This window comes from Stegostoma tigrinum, chromosome 20 (assembly GCF_030684315.1).
Source record: "Stegostoma tigrinum isolate sSteTig4 chromosome 20, sSteTig4.hap1, whole genome shotgun sequence".
In the NCBI taxonomy this organism is placed as follows: Eukaryota; Metazoa; Chordata; class Chondrichthyes; order Orectolobiformes; family Stegostomatidae; genus Stegostoma; species Stegostoma tigrinum.
In genome coordinates, this window is record NC_081373.1 from 37,418,043 (window position 1) to 37,444,061 (window position 26,019).

At 42.2% G+C, this 26,019-nt stretch overlaps 1 protein-coding gene across 2 annotated transcripts in view; it reads left to right on the top strand.

Moving 5' to 3' along the window:
• dpysl4 (dihydropyrimidinase like 4) overlaps positions 1-22,350 on the top strand; it is a 43,137-nt gene extending 20,787 nt beyond the window's left edge. Inside the window, exons 3-14 of one of the 2 annotated variants that reach the window (XM_048550756.2) lie at positions 4,624-4,808; positions 5,945-6,115; positions 6,803-6,864; positions 6,972-7,052; positions 7,545-7,613; positions 8,688-8,808; positions 12,514-12,670; positions 13,018-13,159; positions 14,892-15,062; positions 17,796-17,975; positions 19,002-19,167; positions 20,048-20,309. In XM_048550756.2, the coding sequence (XP_048406713.1) occupies positions 4,624-4,808; positions 5,945-6,115; positions 6,803-6,864; positions 6,972-7,052; positions 7,545-7,613; positions 8,688-8,808; positions 12,514-12,670; positions 13,018-13,159; positions 14,892-15,062; positions 17,796-17,975; positions 19,002-19,167; positions 20,048-20,064 (1,522 nt within the window). In that variant the 3' untranslated portion in view covers positions 20,065-20,309. Of the gene's footprint in view, positions 1-4,623; positions 4,809-5,944; positions 6,116-6,802; positions 6,865-6,971; positions 7,053-7,544; positions 7,614-8,687; positions 8,809-12,513; positions 12,671-13,017; positions 13,160-14,891; positions 15,063-17,795; positions 17,976-19,001; positions 19,168-20,047; positions 20,310-20,345 lie in introns of those variants that run through there. The other variant, XM_048550755.2, reaches the window with a different exon arrangement.
• Positions 22,351-26,019: the final 3,669 nt, after the last annotated feature.

Below are 26,019 nucleotides of genomic sequence, written 5' to 3' on the forward strand. Positions count from 1 at the left end.
CATCAGGGCAAGGGTGGCGTTCGGTACACCCTTTCCCCCATTTTCCAGGTCTTTGTACATGGTGTCCCTGCAGACCCGGTCCATCTTCGACCCCCAAATGAAGTGGAAGATGGCCCGGGTGACCGCAGCAGCGCAGGTCCAGGGAATAGGCCAGGCCTGCGCCACATACAACAGTACTGAAAGCCCCTCGCACCTGACAACCAGGTTCTTACCCGAGATGGAGGGAGTCCGGAGTGTCCACCTGCCCAGCTTCTGCTTCAGTTTTGTGATACGCTCCTCCCAAGTCTTAGTGCACGCTCCAGCTCCACCGAACCAAACACCCAGCACCTTCAGGTAGTCTGTCCTGACGGTGAAGGGGATGAACGAGCAGTCGCCCCAGTTCCCGAAGAACATGGCCTCGCTCTTACCTCTATTGACTTTGGCACCTGAGGCCAGTTCAAACTGGCCACAGATGTCCAACAGCCTACTCACCGACTGACGATCGGTGCAGAAGACGGCGACGTCGTCCATGTACAGGGAGGTCTTGACCTGAAGGCCTCCGCTGCCTGGGATAGTCACGCACTTCAGGCTCACGTCCTTCCTGATGGATGCGGCGAAGGGCTCCACACAACACATGAACAAGGCAGGAGAGAGTGGGCAGCCCTGCCTGACTCCAGATCTGACGGGAAAACTGTCCGATTCCCACCCGTTGATCGAGACTGTGCTAATGATGTTGGTGTAGAGCAGCCGGATCCAATTGCGGATGCCCTCCCCGAGCCCCAATTTGGAGAGGACGTCCCTCATGTAAGCATGAGAGACCCTGTCGAAGGCCTTCTCCTGGTCCAGGCTGACGAGGCAGGTGTCCACCCGCCTGTCCTGCACGTAGGTGATCATATCCCTGATGAGCGCGAGGCTCTCAGCGATCTTCCTGCCCGGCACAGCACAGGTTTGGTCAGTGTGAATCACCGACTCCAGGACAGACCTGACCCGGTTGGCTATGACCTTGGCCAGGATTTTGTAGTCCACGTTCAATAGTGAAATGGGGCGCCAATTCTTAATTGCTTCCCTCTCCCCCTTCCTCTTGTAAATGAGGGTGATGATGCCCTTCCTCATGGACTTGCACATTTCCCCTCCCCGAAGCGCATTATCGTACACCTCCAGCAGGTCCTGGCCGACCAGGTCCCACAGAGCAGAATACAGCTTGACCGGTAAGCCATCGCTCCCGGGAGTCTTATTCCTCTCCAAGGACTTGAGGGCTCTGGTCAGCTCGCCCAGGGATATCGGCCGGTCCAGCCACTCCCTCGTGCCATCGTCTAAGACCTCCGTGATAGATGACAGGAACGACTCGGAGGCCATGCTGTCCGTGGGCTTCACGTCGTACAGTCCAGCATAGAAGGATCTGCTGATCCTCAGAATGTTGGGCTGAGACGACATCACCGAGCCATCGTCCTCCTTCAGCTGGCTAAGCACAGAGCTCTCTTTGTGCACCTTCTGAAAGGAGAAACGCGAGCACGTCTTGTCCTGCTCCACGGAGCAGACCCTGGACCGGAAGATTATCCTGGGGGCCTCCGCGACGAAGAGCGAGGCTTGCTGGCCCCTCACCTTGCAGAGGTCCTCCGTGACATCGACCCCCATCAACTGCAGAAGGAGCAGGTTCTGCACCCTTTTCTGGAGTCGCGACAGCTTTCCCCGCCTCTCTCTCACCTTCCGAACACCCTTGAGGACAAAGAACCTCTTGATGTTCTCCTTCACCATCTCCCATCAGTCGCCCGGAGACTCAAAGAGGGGTTTCACGGTTCTCCAACCAGCGTACTCCCTCTTAAGCTCCTCGACGTTCTCTGGGGTCAACAGAGCCATGTTGAGGTTCCACGTCCCCTTGCCAGCCTGCTGGTCGTCCTGTAAGTGACAGTCGGCCAGCAGGAGGCAGTGGTCAGAGAAGAACACCGGCTCGACGCCAGTGGACCTGACCGAAAACGCCCGTGACACAAACAGGAAGTCTATCCTTGAGCAGATAGACCCGTCTGGCCGCTACTAGGTGTATCTCCGCTGCGTTTTGTCTGCAGGGTTGCTGAAGACGTTGAGCAGCTTGGCATCCTTCACCGTGCCCATCAGGAATCTGGACGTGACGTCCAGTTGACTCCACCCACCCACTGTCCCCACACTGGATCTTCCATCTGCATCAATGATGCAGTTGAAGTCTCCACCTAGGATGACCGGCCTGGACGTAGCCAGCAGGGGTGGAAGCCGCTGCAGGACGGCCAACCGCTCACTCTGTACCGCTGGGACGTACACGTTGATTAGCCTCTGGAGCATTCCTGTGGGTGACATCAGCCACTAGGAGGCGCCCCCCCCACCACCTCCTGAACTTGAGAGATGGTGAAGTTGCGCCCCCGCAGCAGAATAGCCAGGCCTGAGGAGCGACAGTCGTTACTCCCCGACCAGATCGAAGGCCCACAGGTCCAGGCGCCGGACCATTTCCCGTACCTGCCGAGGTACGGTATCCCGCACTCCTGCAGAAACAGGAGGTCCGCCTTGATGGTGATCAGTTAGGCCAACGTGGACACACATCTTGCGGTGGACTTGACGCTGCTCACCTTAATGCTCACAGCTTGTACCCCCATGTGGGCAGTGACCGCAGTACCCTCCCCAAGTCCAACGTCCAGCCCCTCCATCTGTCCCTTCATGCCCATTGCCCAGGCCAACTGCTGGACGCTCTCCGGGCTCACGTACCTTCTAAGGAAGGTCAGGACATCAACTGCTGGCACATGCGGGTTGTACATATGTACAGTCACCATACGGCTCCTCTGCATCGGCATCACAAACAGCGAGACAGCGTTCAATACTGAGAGGGGGCCCTCACCTCCTTTCTCCTTGAAAACCTCCAGGAAACGCTCGCAAAGCTTGGCACTCCTGAAGGTCACATCGTAGAAACCTCCTCCGGGGAAAGCCTGCAGGCAGTAAATGTCCGCAGCAGTGAACCCACAACCGTCCAACAGGACCCTCTTCACAAAGAAGGTGCGGTCCACAGGTGCACCTTCATCCACCTTCTTTACGGAAACACGGATGGTGTTCCGGACCCCCTGACCTGGGGCACGAGCACTCGCTGCAGCCATCGTTGCAGGTAGGCTGCTCCCCTGAACCAGCGTTAGGCCGAAGCCAGCATTAAGATCCACCGGTCGCAAGGGTGCACAGCCAACCCGACGTCTTCCTTCCACCTCCAACACAGTCGCGCTCTCCTCTTCTCGGTCCACAAAAGAGTGGGTCTTTATTTTGTTCCAGATGTAAGCTGGTTCACTGAGCTTGAAGGTTTGTTCCCAGATGTTTCGTCACCATTCTAGGTAACATCATCAGTGAGCCTCCGACGAAGCGCTGGTGTTATGTCCCGCTTTCTATTTATCTGTTCAGGTTTCCTTGGGTTGGTGATGTCATTTCCTGCACTGGTGATGTCATTTCCTGTTCTTTTTCTCAGGGGATGGTAGATTGGCTCCAAATCAATGAGTTTGTTGATGGAGTTCAGTTGGAATGCCATGCTACTAGGAATTCTCATGCGTGTCTCTGTTTGGCTTGTCCTAGGACGGATGTGTTGTCCCAATCCACTGAAGACTGTCAGGAAAAGAGAGGTGATAGCTCTGAAACAGTGACAGAAAACCCACTGAATAGCTATTTGCAGGGACAGGTCATTTGTATCTCTCTTCCGCATCCCTGTCCACGCCTTTTAAAAAGGCTTGGTGTTATCTGCGACCTAAAAGAAAACATCACAGAAGTCGCTAGTGGTGACCTTTTTAACAGTTTTAAAAATGGTACCTCAAATGCTGGGAGAGTGGTGGATAACTCCGTATTGCATCATGAAGACATTACGATGCATTGATGCCTTAAATCGCTGCAATAAACAAACTTGCCACTGCAAAATGTATTATTTTCTTGGGAAATAGCTTCACGTTCCTTTAGTACAACAGAAGTTCATCTGGGTGTCTGTCCTGTAGAACTAATAAGGCCCAGTTCAGGAAGATAGGACAGGGTCAGGAAGATGGGTAGAAGGACCTTCTCTTCAAGAGCGTATCCACCCAGAAATAATTCTTTTGCCCCCAATATCCTGCTGTTAAGTAAAATAAAAATTGTTTTCCCTGGCAATGTACTGTGACAAATATGAGCAAATGCGAATCAGATTTTGATTCTACCTTGTCAGACAATATAATGGTAAAGGTTCTTTTGCTCTGGTATTCTCAGAGCTGATTTTTCATTTCTGCTCTGCACTGATTCACCCTCAGCTAACTTGGCAAGTCACAAAACTCTGTGGATATTGGGACAGATGAAAACAGGAAGAGAATTACTTACTGTTACATTCACACATGAATTTGCACAAATTGGTACAACTTTTAACTGTATGATTTTGAGAAGGATGAAGGTGAAAAAGTTTAGGGGAAAAATGAGTGAAAAAGGCAAAGAAAAAAGCAATTTAAATCGACACTTTTTACCTTCGAAGGCACGGGCAGAAAATTAAACAGTTATTAGAAGGCTAAGAAGAATGAGGACTTGATGTTGAAAAACAAATTGGCTTTGTGAACGGCTGTACTTACTACTTACGAATACTACTTTTGGTACGGCATGGTCAAAAGCCTAACACATTGAATAATTACTTCTCAGACAACTTGGAGATAATCTCATTGTCCCTGGAGGTGTAAAGACAATTGAAGCCAATGGACAGATGGTCATACCTGGTGGAATAGATGTCCACACTCATCTGCAAATGCCATGCATGGGCATGACCGCTGCTGATGACTTCTACCAAGGAACAAAAGCAGCACTGGCAGGGGGAACGACAATGATAAGTATGAACCAAATACTCTTCTACTCACTGCAATTGATTCAAGAAGCTTTTTTTAAAAAAAACTCCAAAATATAATACATTGACGAATCTTATCTTCATCTGTTGGTTTAAATTATTTAGCCCAATTGTCTTATTAGTGTTTTCATTGGTGAGAAACCAGTGAATAATTACAATGCAAAAAATGGGAAAGAAGAATGCACAGCATATTTAAAGAGGATGTGGGATGCCTTGTTGAAATTGCTTGTCTAACAATTGATCCAAATGTCAAGGGACCAATATTAACTTGCAAAATCCACATTAACGATTCACAGTAATGTTGAAGTGGGTTCAGTTGAGTTACTGCCACATTAATATTGGCTGTAAGCACAAAACCCCATGGAAGGCAAAGACCTAGTGGTATTAGTGCTGGACTGTTAAGCCAGAGACCCAGATAACATTCTCGGGATTCAGGTTCAAATCCTGCCAAGGTAGAAGGTGGAATTTGAATCCAATAATCTACCTGGAATTAAGAATAATGATGATTGTGAACCTGTTGTTGGTTGTTATAAAAACCCATCTGGTTCACTAATGTCCTGTAGGGAAGGAAACTGCCATCCTTACTTGGACTGGCCTACATGTGACTTCAAATCCACAGCAATGTGGTTGACTCTTAACTGCCCTCTGAGCAATAAGGGATGGACAATAAATGCTGTCTGGCCATTGACACCCTCATTCCGTAAATGAATAAAGATTATTTTTAGAGACATGTTTCTACTTGGCTAAAATGCCTGCCAGTTCCAGGTGCGAGGGTGCTTTCAGTGTACAAATCAGGATCTTTTTAGGACAATACTGGTCGTAGTGTATGCACCCTCTCTGGTGGTGCACTTCACAAAGAAGTCTCTCCACTAATGCAACATTTTGATTTAGTGGAATTAGAGTACATAAGCTGGTCAGAAAAATGATAGCCGTAACTGTATAGATGTTCATGTTACAGACAATCCTAATCACATGGTGAAATAGGTCTTGTGTTGGGAAACACTGAGTCACAGGAAAAGATGATGAGAAACTGTAGCAAATGAGAAATTATGTGACTAAGATACAATGTACTGACTCATTCGTATTAACTGCATACATTTGTATTTTTGCCGTCGAATGTAGTGGATCATGTGCTTTCTGAACCTGAACCTGGATCAAGCCTTATTTCTGCCTATGAGCAGTGGAGAGAATGGGCTGACAGCAAGTCCTGTTGTGACTACTCTTTACATATAGATATTACACATTGGCATGAGGCTCTGCGTGAAGAGATGGAAACCTTGGTCAAGGACAAAGGTAAATATAAATATTTTAAACCACTTCCAGAATGGAGACTAATCGATTGACCTAAAATGATATTGTTTTGAAACTCACCTTGTTAGAACTCACGGATGAATTTTCATTCTAGACTGATTATTTTTTCTCTTCCTCCAAGCCTGAACTGTGCTACTGTTGCAGTGCTTTTTCTGAATATAATTGGGTAGGAGGTGGGCTCAGTGCCCATGAACGCAATGTGAAAGTACAGCGATCAAAACAACACAGCATGGTTCATGAAACTTCAGTTCTACACTAAAGAAGCAAAACATTCTGATGTCCTGAAGCGAATCCTGCAACTGGGCACCAATGTGTTCCAGGCTGTTCAGGTTTGGCAAAGAAACATTTAAAAATTGCAGACCCCAACATGCTGGCAACATATCAAGTTACTTAAGAAGCTAAATGAACCCTTAATTGTGATGTATTCTTGCACTCAACCAGCTTTTTGATAATTTCAAATTGTCTGAGAAGAATTGAGATCTTGAGACAAGCTCTGTGACTGCAATTTAGAAATTGTACAAACCCTGCACTAATTTGAAAACCCAGCCTGAGTAATGGAAACACTGATGTGAAAATGTTTTCAGTAATGATATATTGAAAGCAAAGGCTGACTGCAACTTATAACTTCCGCATAGTATACAGCATTTTCACTATTTTCTGTTGACCTAGGTATCAATTCATTTCTCGTATTCATGGCTTACAAAGACCAATACCAGTGCAGCGATTCACAGGTAATGCTTCAGAGATGATTAAACTATTATCTCTGACATCTATTTCTACTTGGCTAAGGATGCTTCCTACAGTACCAATGTCAACTACCTTCTCTTTTCTGTGATAGATATATGAAATCTTCAGCATTATCCGAGATCTGGGTGCTATAGCACAGGTGCATGCTGAAAATGGAGATATCATTCAGGAGGTAAAGTTTGAATTTGACGATCACTCTGAAGCTGAATCATTGGAAGTTTATCTAAGTTAATAAATGCAGTCTTCAAAAATTCAGCAATGAATTTTGCTTTTTGAAACTACAGTACCTCATAACTGTTCTTTAATTTCCCATGCCTTCCTCCCCAGTCTCTATACATACATTTGACATGGCTTAACAAAGCTGAACATTCACTCAGGATTTGGTTTCAGGACCCTACAATTCTTACTAGAAGAACTTGAAATGGATGCAATTGCATCTCTATGACATTAGTATCATTAGCAGACTGCATAAACACTTTTTCTTTAATCAATAGTTCTAAATTTTCTAAATCATTCTTCATCACTTGCTTTCCTCAACCCTGAACCACTCATAAATTTTTCTGTAGCTTTACAGCCCATGTTGTAAAGTGTGTCGAGATCATTTTTTTTTTATAGCACTGAAAGCACTGCTGTTTGTAATTTTAATGCTTCCGTCTGTTTTCAGGAGCAGAAACGAATGTTGGAGCTTGGAATTACTGGACCAGAGGGACATGTTCTTAGTCGGCCAGAAGAGGTAACACAATTTTCTGCCACATTTAGAAGTGATTGTATTGGGAGATTGTGTTCACTATTTCAAGAAACACGTAGCTAATGCTGAAAGCTCTGCAAATGTAGTGGAACAAGCAACTGAATTATGGTCCAGAATTGAATAGGGAAACGGTGAGCCTGCTCTGGAAACATCAGGAGTAGGGACAAGTGAGCCACAATCTGGTTTTACAGTAGTTGCAGAGGGACGAGGCTATGAAATGATTCCATCAGCTCATTGGTGGGCTAGCCACCTGACACCACGCAGCTACTTATAAAATTCAGGGATGATGGGTGAGGTGCTTGACACTCTGATCAGTGAACCCAATTTTTACACCTCGCCTCCTGTCCCTGCCACCTACCAACCCTGGGTTGGGTGAGGTGTGTCTTATCATCTCAAGTTTACTTATCTAGGTTCACAACATTATTTTTCGAGCCATTGCTGTGTTGAAGGCTGAAAGTAGGTATTCACAGAGGACAGTAGAGTGGTAAGCAAATGCTGCTGCACAGGAAGTCAATGATTTATTTACTACATTGTACCGCCAATAGATTAGGAGCAAGTGACTTGTCATTTTGTCTGCGAGTGCACATGGAGAACTTTAAAGAAGCTTAAAATTGAAACGGAATGCTGAAAAATACTGTTCCTTTATTAATATCTAAAATGAAAGATGATATTAGTGTGCTTTCAGATCCATATCTCACTTTTGGAATGTCTGTATGTTATACTACGCAGAGTTAACATTGTTTGGAATCTAATCATTGATTTTCTCAGTGTTCAAATACATTGCTGTATATAAAAAAAACCTAAAATTTTAAGCATGATGATATAGTGAACATCTTTAAATTTTTAAATCCTTAATTTTTGACATGCAATTTAAAATTGTAGCAACGAATGAGCTGTAAATAGGGAATGTGCTTGTTCTTTCTAATGAACTCTGAAAGAGCAAAGAATTTAGAAAGAAGGTTGGTGCTACTCTTAATCTGGTAATCATGTAGGTGGGAGGAGGGCAAGGTGCAGATATTTTTCACGTGAACATAACACAAATAAAAACGTTTCTTCAAGGTTGAGGCTGAAGCAGTGTATCGTGCTATCACCATTGCAAGCCAAGCCAACTGCCCTTTGTATATCACCAAAGTCATGAGCAAGGGTGCTGCAGATATCATTGCACAAGCTCGGAAGAAAGGTAAACTACAAATTACGTTTCTGCTTGACAAGATGTAATGAATGGTGTGCCACAGGGATCAGTGCTGAGCCCTCACATTTTAACAATTTCTTGTGCATGCATTGAATGAAGGAACTGAAAGTGTGGTTTCTGAACATGTAAGTTGTGAAGAGAACGTAAGGAAGCTACAAGGGGATGTCAATATTTTCATTGTGGGCAATGATCTGGCAAATGGAGCATGATGTGGGGAAGTGTGAACTTGTCAATTTTGGCAGGAAGAATGAAAAATGAATATATTATCTAAACGGGGAGAGATTCCAAAGCTCAGGATGCAGAGGAGTCTGGGTGTCCAAATGCATATACTACAAGTAAACAAGAAAGCTAATAAAATGTTCTTGTTTTATTGTGAGGGGCATCGAATATGAAAGTTAGGAGGTTATCTTGCAGGTATACAGAATACCGGTGAGATGACATCTGGAATGTTGTATGTGCTATTGCTGTCCTTGTTTAAGGAAGCAGTTAACAGAAAGTTTACCAGCCTACCACCTGGAATGGGTGAGTTGTCCAATGGGTAAATGTTGGATAAGCTGCACTTGTGTCTACTGGAGCATAGAAATGTACGGAGTGCTGTCTGGTTTACTGTTCACCAGCTCCCTGGTTCTGACACTGGCCTCATGGCGTGGAATGTGGTGTCATGGCAAACACAGGAGGCAGATGCTTCAGAGGCAAAGAAAACTCCGATTTTATTAAAAAACAAGCAAATTGAATGTATTTACAGGAAAACTGGAAAGTGAATATCAAACCTGATTATTACTGACTGAGAGATAATGGGAACTGCAGATGCTGGAGAATTCCAATATAATAAAATGTGAGGCTGGATGAACACAGCAGGCCAAGCAGCATCTCAGGAGCACAAAAGCTGACGTTTCGGGCCTAGAAAGGGTCTAGGCCCGAAACGTCAGCTTTTGTGCTCCTGAGATGCTGCTTGGCCTGCTGTGTTCATCCAGCCTCACATTTTATTACTGACTGAGACCTGTTTCACAGTTAACTTGACCCCCAGTCAGGCCTAGCAGCCAAGACTTGATACAGTTGGTCTAATGGTTACAATGAATGGCCGTTATGTAATGGCTGACAGAGACAGGGGAAGAGAGAGAAATTACCTGCTAACCTGAGGTCCAAACCTGCTTCCCTCCCTTAGGGGTGCCCTACATCGTTTGCTCCCAAGTCCCACCTTCCCCTATCTTAGAGTAGCCAAACTTGGTTCAAGGGTCTCGATGACCTTAGGCTCACTCCCAGAATGGAATGCAATTCCGACTTGCTGTTGTCCATAGTCTTTTGCCATTGCTGGGGCTCCATAGTGGACTGTGATTGCTAATAACTGTCAGTCTGGTGGGTTTCTGCTGATGCAGTTAGGTGCGTTGGACCTGACAGGTGAGTACCTTGGGTTTCTTTCCTTTGGTGTTCGTTGTGAGCAAGTTATTGCCTTGGATGGTGGTGGATGTTGCTGGTATTGCCCTGGGTCAGTGTCTTGTATCTCCGGATGCTTTCGGCTGCCTCCAGGCATCAAGTGGAAGCTCGTGGTTAGTTGATGGTGTTTGGTGGCTGCAAGCGTTGCTGTTGGTGTGGAGGGTTCGCAGTGCCCTTGACTCCGAGGCGTCTGCAGGAACTTTTTTCTCGATCAGGTAAGTCTAACCGATCTCCTTTCCCCTCCTCGCGGCTTTGGCTCAAGGACTCCTTCGCATGTGGGGCCTGCTTCTTGTTTGGACCCTTGAACCCCTCTTGCAAACTGCTCACACAGACCCCACCTCAGAGCATACACCTAGTTGGAATTGGAGCGTGTTCCTGGTATTTCAGTGCACAGTGCTGAGATTGGGATATACCCAACTGCAGGCTCCCTTATCTCCTGCCAAATCTGGTTTCAACTATTGTTCCTGTTCTTGGGGCTGAATGAGCTTCCTGATTATTGGAGGAGGTGTGAGTGGTTTTTTGATTAAAGGTGAATGGTTTCGATGGTTTGGAATGTCCAGTACTTCCCTTGGATAGGTGTTCGTTAAGTTGTGAATAGTAGGTAAAATATTCTTGCGTCCAGTGGTGAAACAGGTTTACATGTAGCACAGTGGTGTGGAATGTTTGGTATTTCTATGCCTGAGCACTGGTTGGAAATTGAATGGCTTTGTACCTCTGTAGGTCCCAGAAGGTCTGAAGTTGTTTGCTTCCTGCAGTCTGGCTTCCTTTATTTTCAGCTGGGGTGTGAAATGGGGGGGGGTTGTTCTTTCAGTTTTGCAGGCTCACCCCTGTTCCAGACATCCACCCCTGGGCTTACATGTTATCCAATCTGCCCCAACACTGGTTCAGTTGAGGCCCATGGGTTCTTGTGTCCAAAAGTTCAGTGAATTTTAGCCCAATGTAATATCCACAAACTTGCATCTTCAGAGGGTTTTAGTCCAGCATGTTTCCATAAACTGATGGGCATTTTTGCCCCACCTTACGGAAGAGTAGGTGATTTGGTTGAAACACATGAATTGTTGTTTACATGTCAAACTTCAAGAAAGTTGACAGAACTTCCTGACCCCTGGCACTGGTTTCTGGCTCTCGCTCTGCCTCCGTAGCTATTTGAGCAGAAGGCAAATATTACAAGGGCCTATTCTGTTTTTAATACCAGATTTGTTGCTGGAATTCTGTACTGGGTAAACCATTGGTCTGAAGACAATTTCAGACTAATTAGAATATTGTTACAAAGGTAGTAGGAACTGCCGATGCTTGAGAATCTGAGATAACACGCTGTGAAGCTGGATGAACATACCAGGCCAAGCAGGAAGGGTCTCAACCCGAAACGTCAAACTTTCTTGCTCCTCTGATGCTGCTTGGCCTGCTGTGTTCATCCAGCTTCACACTGCGTTATCTTAATTAGAATATTTCTCAGATTTACTGCTTTATGAATTCCTGTGACTTATTGCTTTAGTTAACGGTTGTAAGAAGTAATTCTGATAGTTATAATTAATGCCAACCTTTGGGGCCCTTATGTGGCACAGCGGTAGTGTCCCTACCCATGGGCCAGGGGGCCTGCGTTCAAGTCTTCCTGCTCCAGAGGTGTGTAACAGGTTGATTAGGAAAATAGGTTAATGCCAGCCTTTACTCAATAGCATTGGTCAGTGTCCTGTGATCTAATTCAGGTTTGGCTTTGCTTCCAAGAAAACCCCCAATATTTGATTAACTTCAGCTATTCTGTGATTTAAAGCATAATGTTGCATTGAAAACAACTGCTTTGTTAAAATAAAAAGCTCCTTCCAACATCATAATTTTGAGATTTGATGTAATTCTATGGGAAGAGTATGATATGCTCACAAGGAAAGCAATGTATCTGGGATGATTTATGACATTCTCAATGCTACAGGAAGCTGCTGTCAATCAGTACATCTGAGACGGTTGAGGAGAGAGAATGATGTTCTGCCTTATGATGGGCATAACTGGATTAACTGATCACCTCACAGTGTCTGCTTTGATCATTTAAATGTGTCTTTTTAGAATGTTGAAAGAAATTCACTTTTGCTTAAATATTCGTCTATGTTTTGTTGGATTTCAATTTTTTCAATAAGCCATTAAGTTAAACCACTTTGTTTCTACAAGCTGCCCAACTAACAAATGAAATAGAAAACTTTAAGAATTATGACCTAATGAACCTGTTTTGGTCGTAGTACTAGTCAGTTCTTTGTGTGGTTTTGACAGGTGCAGTGGTATACGGAGAGCCTGTCACAGCAAGCCTTGGGACTGATGGATCCCACTACTGGAGTAAAAACTGGGCTAAAGCTGCAGCCTTTGTCACTTCTCCACCACTCAGCGTTGATACATCTACTCCCGATTACCTAAATTCTCTCCTCTCCTGGTACGGACTCACTGTTCACAAATGTTTCCTACTTAATATTTTAGAAAGGCTGATTGCACAGTAGAAGGTAATAACGGGCAATTGTAAAGCTCATGATCGGTGAAAGAATACAACATGAGACAGAAATCAAATTGTGCAATCTATGCTTTAATTGTTTATTGGATAAGCATTTGGGACAGCAACTCATTGGGAAGGGTTTCCTTTGGACACTAACTGTAGTGAAATTGTTAGCCCGTTTTTATGTTATTAGAGTTCATTACAAAAAGTATAAGGGTCCCTTTGGAATCATGATGGCGCATTGGTTCTATTCATTCTGACACATGGGTCTGGTTTATTTTTAAATACAGCGGCGATCTGCAGGTTACTGGCAGTGCTCATTGTGCCTTTACTACTGCACAGAAAGCGGTTGGAAAAGACGACTTCAGACTGATCCCAGAAGGAGTTAATGGTATTGAAGAAAGGATGACAATTATTTGGGATAAGGCTGTGGTATGTTAATCTTATAAAACTAATTGCTGTTGACTGCTGTTGAACTTCTCCTTTTATTTTAAGAAATATTGCTAAGGGCAATAGATCACAGTTTAACTGTGATGAACACCAAAATGCTCCCAGATATAACTGGGGACTGAAATGACTGATACTGAGATCCACAATTTCTGGGAATGGAGAGGACACGAGTACTTACAATAATGATATTCCTTCTTAATCAGACCAGACCAGACTTGCCAATTTTGGTTGAGGTTTGTTAGGGGAAAGTGAGGCAGGGGTGGTCGATGGACGTATTTTCCATATACATATCCTTTGTCAAGGAAGCGTACTGAGGAGCAGTCCTTGGCTACCTGGTGGAATTCCTTCTTTACACCAATGGAAGATTACCTCAGTCAGGCATTTGAGATGTGGGAATATACCCCCTGGGGCCCATTAATGTCCTTAAAACCTTGCTAGAATAATCTGTTGATCCCACAAGGGATCGATATTTGGAGGGGTTCCATAGGAGTCAAAGACATTGTATTTTTGGAAAGAATCCTTTGTTTCACTTGGTACCTGGGATACTCTACTCTGCCTTGCAAGGTAGATTAATGAAGGTTTGTAGACCATGGCTAACATGCAAAACACTAATTTCTGGAATTTCCACTTGGCCTACCCTGTTGACACAGGACCTTAGAAATTCTCTGGATCTCTTAACTGTTAGAACAATTCAAACACAGAAGTACAGTGCCACTGAATTTTATTTATGTGGCATCTTTCAAATGAGAAAGCATCCCAAGGTACTTCACAGGAGCAATGATCAGACTTAATTTGTCACTGTGCCACATAAGCCAATAATAGGACTTGTGACCAAAAGCTTGGTCAAAGGAGTGTCATTTAAACGGCTTTATTGAAGAAGAGAACAGAAAGGAATCAGAGGGAGTACAGGCTCAGACAGCTGATGGCAAGTCCCATCAACAGTGGTCTGCTTAAGAATTGAGGATGCTCCAGAGGTAGCTCTGGAAAAGTGCAAATGATCTTGGAAGCCTCGGGGATGTTACTGAGATAAGGAAGGGTGATTCCATGGAGGAATTTGAAAGCAATAATGAGATATTTAAAATTGAGGAGTTACCCTGCTGGAAGTCAGTATAGGTCAGCTAAGATGAGAGCAATGGGTGATCAGGAGTTGGTGCAGTATAGGCTATGAGTAGCAAGGTTTTTCGACGAACTCACATCTATGAAAGATCAAAGATTGGAGGCTGGCCAGGGAACCATTGAAATACACATGTTTAGAGATTGCAGAGGCGTGCTGAACCATTTCAACAGCAGATTAACTGGAACAGGAGTGGAGTGGGGCAACGTTACAGAAGTGATACTGAGTGATCTTGGTGATGGAATAGAGATGGTGTTCAAAAGTTGATCTTGGCAGTCAAGTACAACACTAAGGTTGCACTTTGCCTGGCTAACACTTGGACAGTTACCAAAGAGAACAATGGAGACAATGGCTAGGGAATGGATTTAAAGTTGGGACCAAAGACCAAGACTTTGGATTTCCCATTGGTTAGCCAGAAAATAATTCTTCCCATGCAATATTCCAAGGAAAGGAGATTTTTAAATGATCACAAATTGAGACTGGTCTCTGAATATATTTCACTAGAAGGGTATGAAGAAAATGCAGCATACCAAATAACTGGAGACTTGTGTTCAGACAACATAACCCCTGTTTGTTTTATATATGATTTTTGTATCCTAGGCTACAGGAAAGATGAATGAGAATGAGTTTGTAGCAGTTACAAGTACAAATGCTGCAAAGATCTTTAGTCTGTACCCAAGAAAGGGACGAATTGCTGTTGGCTCTGACGCTGATTTGGTCATATGGGATCCAGAAGCTGTCAAAATCATTTCAGCAAAGACACACAATCTGGTAATTCTAATAGTTTCCTAATTAATCATACATTTACTGGCTATCGCTTCCAGATCATTATATATCAATGGAATTTGTAAGTTGTTCATTGCTGGAACTCAATCAGTTGCCAAGCCCCAATTGCTGATCACCTTAGCCATTGAGGAGAGCTATTCATTAACAAAGAGTTATGATCTTAAATTAACATTTTCTTAGGACATCTACAAACGCATTCATTTTGGCCAGTTGATGGTTTCTAATGTCCAGTTTTATTCTTGCTTTTCTATTGGTACAACATAGTTTCCTTTTCAGAACGAAAGTACTGTTGCAACTTTCGGATCAGTTCATAAATTCAACTCTGCAGTGTATTTCAGAAGAAAATTAATACCCGTGACAACTGAGGGTATTGAACCCAAAACCCAGTTTACATGTTTCAATGTTTCTGGAAGCTGTTCAGAGCCAGTTGATTAAAAGGCCATGTGATGAGAGTGCTACTTCTTGCATTTTGGCAATCTGAATCTGCTTTCATTTTTCTCATTTAAGGATTTGTGTTTTCCCAGAGGTTTGGGACTAGTTTCACTAATTGGGATTGGGAGAGGTGATAGCAGCATATCTTTTCCCTTCCTCCCTCATCTCTCAACTTTTGCAACAAATATATTTTTGGAAGAAGTGTTATTAAATTCCTTTGACTGTTGTGACTCTCAATAAAAGGCATGACACGTTCTTTGTGATGTTTAAATGAGAAGAAACGATTGACATTTACTCTCACCCAGAACGCAAACGCAACAAAATATTCACATTGTTATTAATGAGATTATTAGTGGATTACTAAGAGAATGCATCACAAGATTAAATTAATTCTTTAATATAAATTTGTTTCAGGATGAATAAGGTCATCCCAAGTGTTTCTTTACAGATAAATAGAATTTGGAAGTCTCTGGGCTTTCAGCCGAAGTTGTGACTGAGTTTTTATAGAAAAAGTGAAAAGATTTTTTGCAGATGGGAACAAATTAGCTTCTGCCTCACAGCCTTGATTGACTGATTGTTAAGCAGGGTTCAGTCATCTTGTGTCTTGTTGGTTTCCAGACTAACTTGTCTTATTGAAGAAGAGAACAGTAAAGAAATCAGAGGGAATCCCTCTGATTGGTTGTTGGGGTTATAATATTTGCTTTCTGAATTGTGTTTTGATCATGTAACCACATGATCATTACCTCCACTGTCCACACACAGTTGCAGACAACGAGGGATGGAGTCGGCTGTACACACCTGCTTGCGATGCATTGGTTTCTCCACACACCTTTTTGTTAGGTTCTAGCTTTGCCAGCAGGGGAGGTGTGGAACCATTGAATTTGAGCTTTAGTTAATAACCAACGAATAAGAAGTGCAAATTCACAAGTAGTTTCACATTTTTGTTTCGAATGAAGATCAATTGTCCATTGTCATTTAACATTTTAAAAATTTCAAAAACATGTCAGGTAGTCCTTATCCATCTAGAAATGACAATAAGGTCACATTGTCCACTTTGAACAGAATTTGTGTCTTGAAACTAATGAATATGCGATGCATTCATTGTGAGTCATTTTGTGACATCCAATGTGTCATCAAAACCATAAGCCAGCAAAATGACAGTACGTTTCCTGGCATTTTGAGTAATGCACACTTGAAGATGTTGTTCTCTCACTGGGCCATGCACTAACATGGTAAAAGGGTATTGGAGCTGTCTTTAATTTGCAATTATTGTGTATTAACTCAGAGATATAATTTAGAGGTGAATGCAGTATATATGATGGGAAGACAGGTTTCTGATTTGATGTTTTGAGTATATCTGTTAGTTCTTCAGGGATAGCATTTGGATACAAGATTTGTTTCCTCAGTGTATTGTATAGATTACTTTGGGAGCAGTTTTTTGAATACAATTCAGGGTGGTACACCAAGTACAGCAAAATGCAACAATTGTCGAGCCCAGGGAAATTAACATTTGTACCTCAGCAGTCAGTATTTGCAACAAAGAGAAAAGAATGAAAAGACTGGAAATCTGAAATTAAAACGGGAATGCTGAAACCACATCTGTGTGACCAAAGGTCACAGACTTGGTAGAATCTCTTCAAAATTTGGCTCTTTGGGACCACTGAGTTCAATGCTATTGAGGATTTGGCTGATGAGAAAATGGCATGGTCTTTGCTTCCACCAATTTGCTACGCTGCTGCACCAATTGCTATGTTTTGAAGTTTGCTCGTGTGCATGTTTTCCGGATGCATGTCGAGAGCATAGATTATAACAAGTCAGCAAGTTACACTGATATAAGACCTGTCCTATCATTTTGGACCTTACTGGTCCTGTTACCACCCACTTTTAAACACACACATTCTCCAGCGAAGTTTGTGTTTGGGTGCTTGAGGGAACTGGAGTGATGCTCTTTACAGACATCAGCATTCAAATGTCAAGAGGTGCTTCTTGCTGGTGTTTTTTGCAGCTGCAGAGCTAGTGGGCATACTGCGTTGCTGCAGGAATTGATTGCAGTGCTTTCGTTCAGAAGGGAGTAGTTTTGTTTTGAAAGTCAAGAGCAGTCCCTTCAGGGATTGCAATTTACCTCTACCTTCTCAAGGCCTGTTGGAGATGGGAGCTTGCTAGGAGCAATCAGAACCTGCTAATAAATGGAAAAACATTTTTGTGCAGCTAAAGGGAGTTTAGTTGCATTTTCATTCGGGTTGCAATCTGATGAGTTGTGTATCACTTATGAATTGTATTTCTTAGGCAATCGAATACAACATATTTGAAGGAATGGAATGTCGTGGTGCTCCTTCTGTTGTTGTGAGCCAAGGTAAAATTGTACTTGAGTATGGGACAATTCACGCCACAGAGGGCTCAGGGCGCTTCATTCCCAAGAAGACATTCCCAGACTATGTTTACAAAAGAATAAAAGCAAGAAGCAAGGTAAGTGTTAATGTTTCTGCATTAGCATTGCCACTTCAGGACAATTAATTGCACATATAATCTTAGAATGGACAGCTCTGTAAAACTTTTGCACATTGGATCATTTTGGGTATGAGAGTGTATTGCTTATGATATCCTAATAATCCAGAGACCTGGATTAACAATCAAGTATTCAATAAGGAGGGGTTAAATCATTCCCTTTTAGCATCAATTCAAAAATACACAACAGTATAACTGTTTTACGTTTCATTTTGTACATGCCATGTAGTGTGATGAGCACATACTCAGTGGACAGGATAAATACAGTTCCCCACTACTTAAATACTGTCATATGTTTTTCTTTGATTTTGATTTGGGCGAGTTATCTTAGTTCAGACTTCTGTTTAAATTTATTACAGTAAAGGAATTCCTTTTCCGGAAACTTTCAGATTTTAAGCTTCATTTGTTTACAAAATATAATATTAACCTGATCTCATGCTTTAGTTTGGAGATTGCTGACCGATTTTTCTCAGCCTAGGTGCCCTGGTTTATAACTGAAAGCTCACATTTTTGCCAAGCCAAGGGATGTGGCTAATAATTACTGAGATAATGCATCCAGTTTGGTGACCATCAGTGAGGGTGGACATTTCCATATCATTTGTTCGCATGATAACTGCAGTAGCTGTTAATCTTACAAATACCTCTTCTAAACATTAACCTGGATGTCCGTTCTTTTCCATGCATATTTTAAGTAACTGATATCTTTTTACCTATGACTAACCAAATTTCGAACACATTCCCTTTAAAAGTTAGCAGTTATCAGCAAAATGTCAATCACCTTATTGTAGGATTACCCTATTAACGAATGTAATACCAAATTTTCTTAAATGGTTAGACAGTTCCCACTTAAATGCCAAAATGAATATCTGAATTATTGCTTACACAAATATGCCACCTAGCTTTTCCCTTTGCAAATTGTCTGATGTGGCATTGCGTTTGTAAAGTATATTAGCAGATCAGCCTCAAAGATTAGTTCCATTTTTGCAGTTGGCTGAAATTCGAGGTGTTCCAAGGGGGATTTATGATGGTCCTGTCCAGGATGTCACTGTGGTCCCAAGAGCCATGACACCCATTCCATCAGCTAGAATGTCTCCAGCTAAACAACCGATTCAACCACCACGAAACCTGCACCAATCTGGATTCACTCTGGCTGGTAATAAGCAGTTTGTCATTAACTTCTAAGAGAATGTTTGAAGTACAACTTTAGTTCTAAAAGTTGATCTCCCACATTGTTCAGAGTTGCTAGCAAGTCATCGATTCAAGTAGCCTGTTAATCTTAGCAAGCAAGTCTCATTGTTGCTGGAATGTATTTGAAAATGTACATTCCATGGATTCATCCCTCCTGTCATCGTTGTCCTGTTGAAAAGTGCAAAACGTGATCAAAATTGTAAAAGAATCTCAAAACACGCTTGTCAAGGTGCATAGGAAAGGTTTGGAGGGATATGGGCCAGGAGCAGGCAGGTGGGACTAGTTTAGTTTGGGATTACGTTCGGCATGGACTGGTTGGACCGAAGGGCATGTTTCTGTGCGGTATGAATCTGACTTTTCAAGTGATGAATGCATTTTGATGTCATCACGGCACCATCAAACCTTTCATTCCACATGTTTCACAGACAGCATGTGGTGATGTGACAGAACTTTTATCACCAGATGATATGACATTTGGTGACTATGTGGCCTTGTCCAGCTGAAGAGAATAATATGCATGAAGCAATGACCAGAGGGACCTCACAATAACAGGGCAGTAAAACAAAAGCCCAACTTCCCATTGAGGTGGTTGTAGAAGGTCTTACAGCCATGCACAGAGAAGACCAGAACGGGTGGGCTGGCCAATATTTATCTATACACCTTCACCCTTGAAACAGATTTTCTACTTACTGAGCACAGTGCTTTTTATATGACCCTGCTGTGTGTGAATTGGCACCTGTTTCTTCCTATTTTACATTTGAATGAAGCACTTTAAAACGCCTGAAGGACAAGAAAGAAACTACATAAATCAAATTCTTTGACTCTGTGCTTCCGTTTTCTCTCAGCTGGAAGAATACTCTAAAGTGTCCTCCTCTGGCAGAATGGGGCATTACACCTCTTGGAGAAAACAGCAAAAATGTGTGCAGCAGTGGAAAGACTGAACATATTGGAATTCCATGGGAAAATATTCCATTTGAAGTATAATTTGTGCTAGTTTGAGGTTGATCTCTCCTAATTTATATCATATGTTGTCTTTAAGATGGATTTCAGGGGATTAACTTTCATATAAACGTTTTAAGGCAGGAGTATTAAAATCATCCCTCCTCCATGACAGTCTGAGTTTGCTTTATTCTTCTGTTGTAGGGACACAGGCTGATGATCACATTCCTCGTCGTCCCACTCAGCGCATCAGTGCACCCCCTGGTGGCCGTTCAAACATAACAACTCTGGGCTGAACCTCAACCAGAACGACCTGATTAAAGTGATAATCTCAGAGCCCTAATATTGCTGCAGGTTTTGTCATCTGAGGCTCAGATATATTCTCACAAGCAGCTATGTGCAGTACAGTATTTGCTGCAAAGATGGTCATGAAGTCACTGCCTTTAGCTGATAAATGATGCATTTGAAAACTTTTTGATCTGCCGATAATTCAGAGGTACAGTTTTTGTATTATAAAAAAACCCACTAATTTATATTAATATTTGACTTAATTGGGAAGTGTGTAAGCATTGAGACAACTGTTGTTTCATCGTTGTGACTACGTAAAGTTGTATTTGTGTTTCATTTGAAAGCATGATAGTGATATTGAAACTAATGTGTAATTTACTTCGTATTACCACAGGAGTCAGACAGTCTAAGACAATGTAAAACATACATTAATCTCAAAAGCATTGAGGTTCTGAAGTATTTTAATAACTTTCTACAGTCACGTGTCAACTGTAATTGAAGCTGCTGTGGTGCAGTCTAGTGTTTCATATAATCACACAGTTTACAGGGTAATCTTTCAAAGTTTTTAACAATTAACATGATGTACATTTTAGTGAACCAAAAAGTATAATTTTTCCTCACATCAAATGTGCATTTTTTTTTAGGTTTAATCTTAAGTAAGGCCGTGAATATTTGTCAAGTATTGGTGATGGTGACCTAGTTGAACTGTAAAGGGTACTGAAGGTAATTTCCACCTGAACACTTGGGCAAGTAAATCAGCAAAGTGGCTCTGCTGCCTGTTATAAAACATAAGCTCTTTTTTTACCCCTTGTAATCAATGGCAATGATAATTGGCTGCCTTTAATAATGTATGGGCGATCTACCAAATCAGCAAAAGTGAAACTTAACCCCAGTAAATCTGAATTGCCTCTTGTACATCATCCTTTCTATTGCTTCTCTGTATAATGGAAACAGCTATGCTTAAGATGAGACTATAGTCCTGCTCATTTATCTAAGTTTACTTCTGAAAACTTTCCCTCTACCAGGATTTCAATGCCGTTTATCACGAGTGCAATTGTCATAAAACAATGAGCTAGTTTACTAAATGGAGGAGTTAGGCTTTCCATTTTTTATTAGCCTTAGTGACAGTCAAGAATGCCATGAATTTAAAAACATTGGTCTTTGTACAAAACCCCAAATTGTAATCTCCCCAAATAGTAATATCTTAAAATAGCAGTGGTGTTGTCTTGTATGTTTAACATGTTTTTTGCTTGAATGTCATTAGAGTATCTTGAACTTTTTGAGAAGGCTTGAATAGTTTAAATATGTTGTGCAGGCTTCATTTTTAACTCTTTCTCAATTGACTTTGGCTCATTTCTGCTGATATGACTTCAGCAGCTTTGCTGTTTTATAATTTTAAAAATTATGAAGAATGGTTGATCTTACCTGAACCAGACTGTGTAATTCTAAAGTAGTCTGTAACAAAAATGGGAGCTTTTTGTATTAGGTGGCTAGAGAGTGCAATATTAACCTTTGAACTCTTTACTGGCTGAATGAAGTGATCAGATTAGATCTGTTGCATGGAAATAACAATTTTACAAAACCGTCTCAGATTTAGTCAAATTTAATCTGATTATGGAAAACCTAATAGATTACTATCATATATGTAGTTAACTACATTTAATTCAAACAGACATTTGTCTTATTTCGCAGTATTACACTCAAATCTGATAATTCAAGTTGAAGTAGAATGCTTTGAACTGGATTCTAGCATTGATGACCATCCATCGTTTATCTACATTTGATTAGAAAGCCAAAACTTTCAATTGTCTGAAAAAGCACTGTTAGAGTTACTAATGAATTTTACAGAACATACAAAAGCCTGAAAATTCTTGTTTCAATCTAATGGGTCATCCTTATCAAATAAAAATGTTACAGAAAATGAATGCCTCTGTGTTCTTCATTTGTACATGCACCAGAGCACACTGCACCATTTGTTTATCATAAATTGTTTTAAATAACTGAATCAATTTCACTGTTCTGACTTAAATGACCAGGTACTTGGAATTGATTTCTTCGGTCTTTTTCCACATGTCTCTGAATTAAAGACAATGTGAGCAGGCTTTGTGAAAATCATTTCTCGAACATGCTCATGGCCTTTCATATATTGACATCTTGAAAACCGTTTTATTTATTGATTAATATTTATTCTGGGAAGACTTTCCAGATAAAGATTCAGCCTGTCCCGGAATACCTTTTGAAGGCAACACTAACATTTTTTGAGCCACAGGTAATATTACTTAGAAATGTGGGCAGAAACATAATGAGTGCAAAGAGAATCAAATGTAGACTATACGAGTAGGAAGGTTGTGCTAGAATTGCATTAGACAGATGTTTGAGATTATTCTTTCTCCCCAGGAATGGAGAATGTTTGCTATGACAGGGGAAGAGGTGGGAGCTTGTGTCACTTCTCTGTGAGAGAACTGTACCTTCCTGGGCAGCTACTTTGGGCACACACTTAAGTCCCTAAGCAGAGCCATTCCATCCGCGAAAGTTGCTGGGTCGCTAGAGACTGGCAGCTTTCCAGTACCAGTTATGCCACTGAATGCAGTAGCCACTGGCAGAGTCAGAATGTGAGCCTGAGACAGTGTTCAGCAATGGATCCTGAAAGAGAAGCAATCAGCAACAAAAGGGTTCAAGGAAGTCAGAACCAAGGCAAGAGACTTGCTTACGTTAGACGGCACTTCCCAACCCCATCCTCCTGATGCCAAGCCTCTGATTGGGCACAGACTGCCACCCTGCCACCTACCCCAAGTAGACCACAGGCACACCTGATAGAGTTTGCTGCAAAGCCTCTCCAGATGGAGAGTCCTTTGCCTGAGAACCATCAAATACCAGCTGTGACAGGGGTAAGGGCCTTAGCTGGTAACATATGGACTTCAACTGGCCTCCAAGCAGAAGGTTTCCTGCCCCTTATTCTGTGTTTGATCAGAGTGGGATATTGGGGAAAGCTGCCTCACTTGCAAACAAATGCCCTCCTCCTCCCAATTTGTGTCGCGGTGGATGTGAGAGGCATTAATTTTCACCCATGGAAATGTGGAATATTCACAGCAGAGCAGGAGGAGAAAGGGCCCAAGAAGAAGAGCTGTCCAGCTTAATCCACCTTTCAGTACTGGATTTAGATCTCTAGGTAATGTTAGCCAAAGTGCTTATTTTTAAAATGCAATGAGAATTAAGATCTCTGCCACACTTCCAAGCAGTGCATTACTGAAAGGTTTCTCCTCCATGCCCCTTTGCTATTAATCATTCAGATAAAATGTACCTTTTTTATTCACTGTGTCTAGGCCCTTCTTCTTTTAAATCCACTAAATTAAATCTCTGTTCAAAGGAAAACAACCCCAGGTGATCCAATCATTCCTGATAGCTAATATTCTCCATTCCTGGGGAGAAAGAAAAATCTCAAACTTCTGTCTAATGCAGTTCTAGCACAACGTTCCCATTCTTATAGTCTATGTTTGACTAATAAAAGATACGATCACAAATGCTGTCTTAAATGTCTTATTTACATTGTCCTGCTGTTCTTCAGCACTGATAATATGATAATACACTATGTTTCTCTACACTTAATACCTTATCATTTTATTGTTTAATTCCTTGCCTTTTGTTGTCCTTCCCAAATGCATTACCAGTGTTTTTCCGGATTGAATTTCTGTTCACTGATATTTTCACAGAATTGTTATAAGGAGGCCATTCAGCCCATTACGTCTGCATCAGCTGTTTAAACAAGCATCATTGCTTAGTTTCAATCGTCTGCCCGCCCCCTGAGTACCAGCACACAATTTCTACCAAATAACTATCCAATACCCACTTGAATACCCAAATTGAACCAGCCTCCTCCACGCTTCCAGGCAGTGGATACCATATGCTAATTACCTGTTAATTAAAAATAAATTGCTGCTGTACCCCCTCCAGTGCATTCACACATCTTTTGATAAATGTGACACCCATGACTACATGATACTCCAAACTGAGGTCAAATACGCGTTTTGTACAAACTCAATATCTCCTCCTTTCTCTATGACCTATTAATAAAGCCAGACATTCACTGCTCTGGTCACCTGACCTGCCATCTTCCGTGATCTATACCCAGGTCCTTCTGCACCTCCATCCCCTTTAGAGTAGTGACCCCTATTGTGTATTGTATTTCAATGTTCTTTCTATCGAAGTTCATCACTTCACATTTCTCTGCATTGAATGTCTCTGAATGGGCAGAAAGCATTCTGAAGGGAGACAGTTAACAGCCAGAGAAGATCATCAACAAGGCATATGGCACGCTTGCCTTCATTGGCTGGGGTGTTGAGTTTAAGAATTGGCAGGTAATGCAGCTTTATAGAACCCTAGTTAGGCTGCATTTGGAATATTGTATTCAATTCTGGTCACCACAGTACCAGAAGGATGTGCTGGTTTTTGAGAGGGTAGAGAAAAGATTTACCAGGATGTTGCCTGGTATGGAAGGCATTAGCTATGAGGAACGTTTGGAGAAACTTAGATTGTTCTCACTGGAACAACAGAGGTTGAGGGGCGACCTGATTGAGGTCTACAAGATTATGAAGGGCATGGACAGGCTGGATAGTCAGAAGATTTCTCTCAGAGTGGAAGAGTCAATAACTAGGGGCCATAGGTTTAAGGTCAGAGGGACAAGGTTTAAAGGTGATGTACGAGGCAAGTTTTTTTTTACATAGAGCATGGTAGGTGCCTGGAACTCGCTTCCAGGGGAGGTAGTGGAAGCAGATATGATATTGACTTTTAAAGGGCATCTTGACAAATACATGAATAGGATGGGAATAGAGGGAGACAGTCCCTGGAAGGGTACGGGGTTTTGCTTGTTATGGGCAGCATATCAGTGCAGGCTTGGAGGGCCAAAGAGCCTGTTCCTGTGCTGTAATTTTCTCTGTTCTTTGAACTTCCCTTGCCATCTACTCCATCCAACCCTTCACCAATTTTTCAACATTGTTTTTGAATTCCACATTGTCTCCATGGTTTATAGTTCTTTCAAGTTTCATGTCATCTGCGACCTTTGAAATTTTTCCCTGCACACCAAGACACAGGACATTAGTATGTATATAAGGAAAGACAAAGATCCCATCATTTGGGGGAACTCCACTATTAATCTTCCTCTGCCCCCCCAAAAAAATCATGGACCTTTACTCTGTTTCTTATCACTCAGACAATGTTGTATACATGCTGCTAGTGTCCGTTTTATAGTATAAATGGTACTCCATAGCTTGATCACTACTAACCACATAGTTATTGTATCACCAGAGAACTTAAGCATTTAAAATTAAATGAGTTTTTGGCTTCCTACAGCAGCAACTCGAAGAAATAGTATTTACTGATACCTTTGGATCTTGTGGTTCTCTGCCACTGACTTACTTCGACCAAAGAAGAAGGACTAGGGATATAAATGAAGTCAAGAGAAAGAGCTTGAGGGAGAGATTTGCTTTCATTGAAGAATGCCACACACACTGCACGTACACGTTGTAATGCTAACCACCATGAGCATCTTTTTCGGGTATTTTACTCCTACCATCTTCTTGCTTTAGCTAGATCC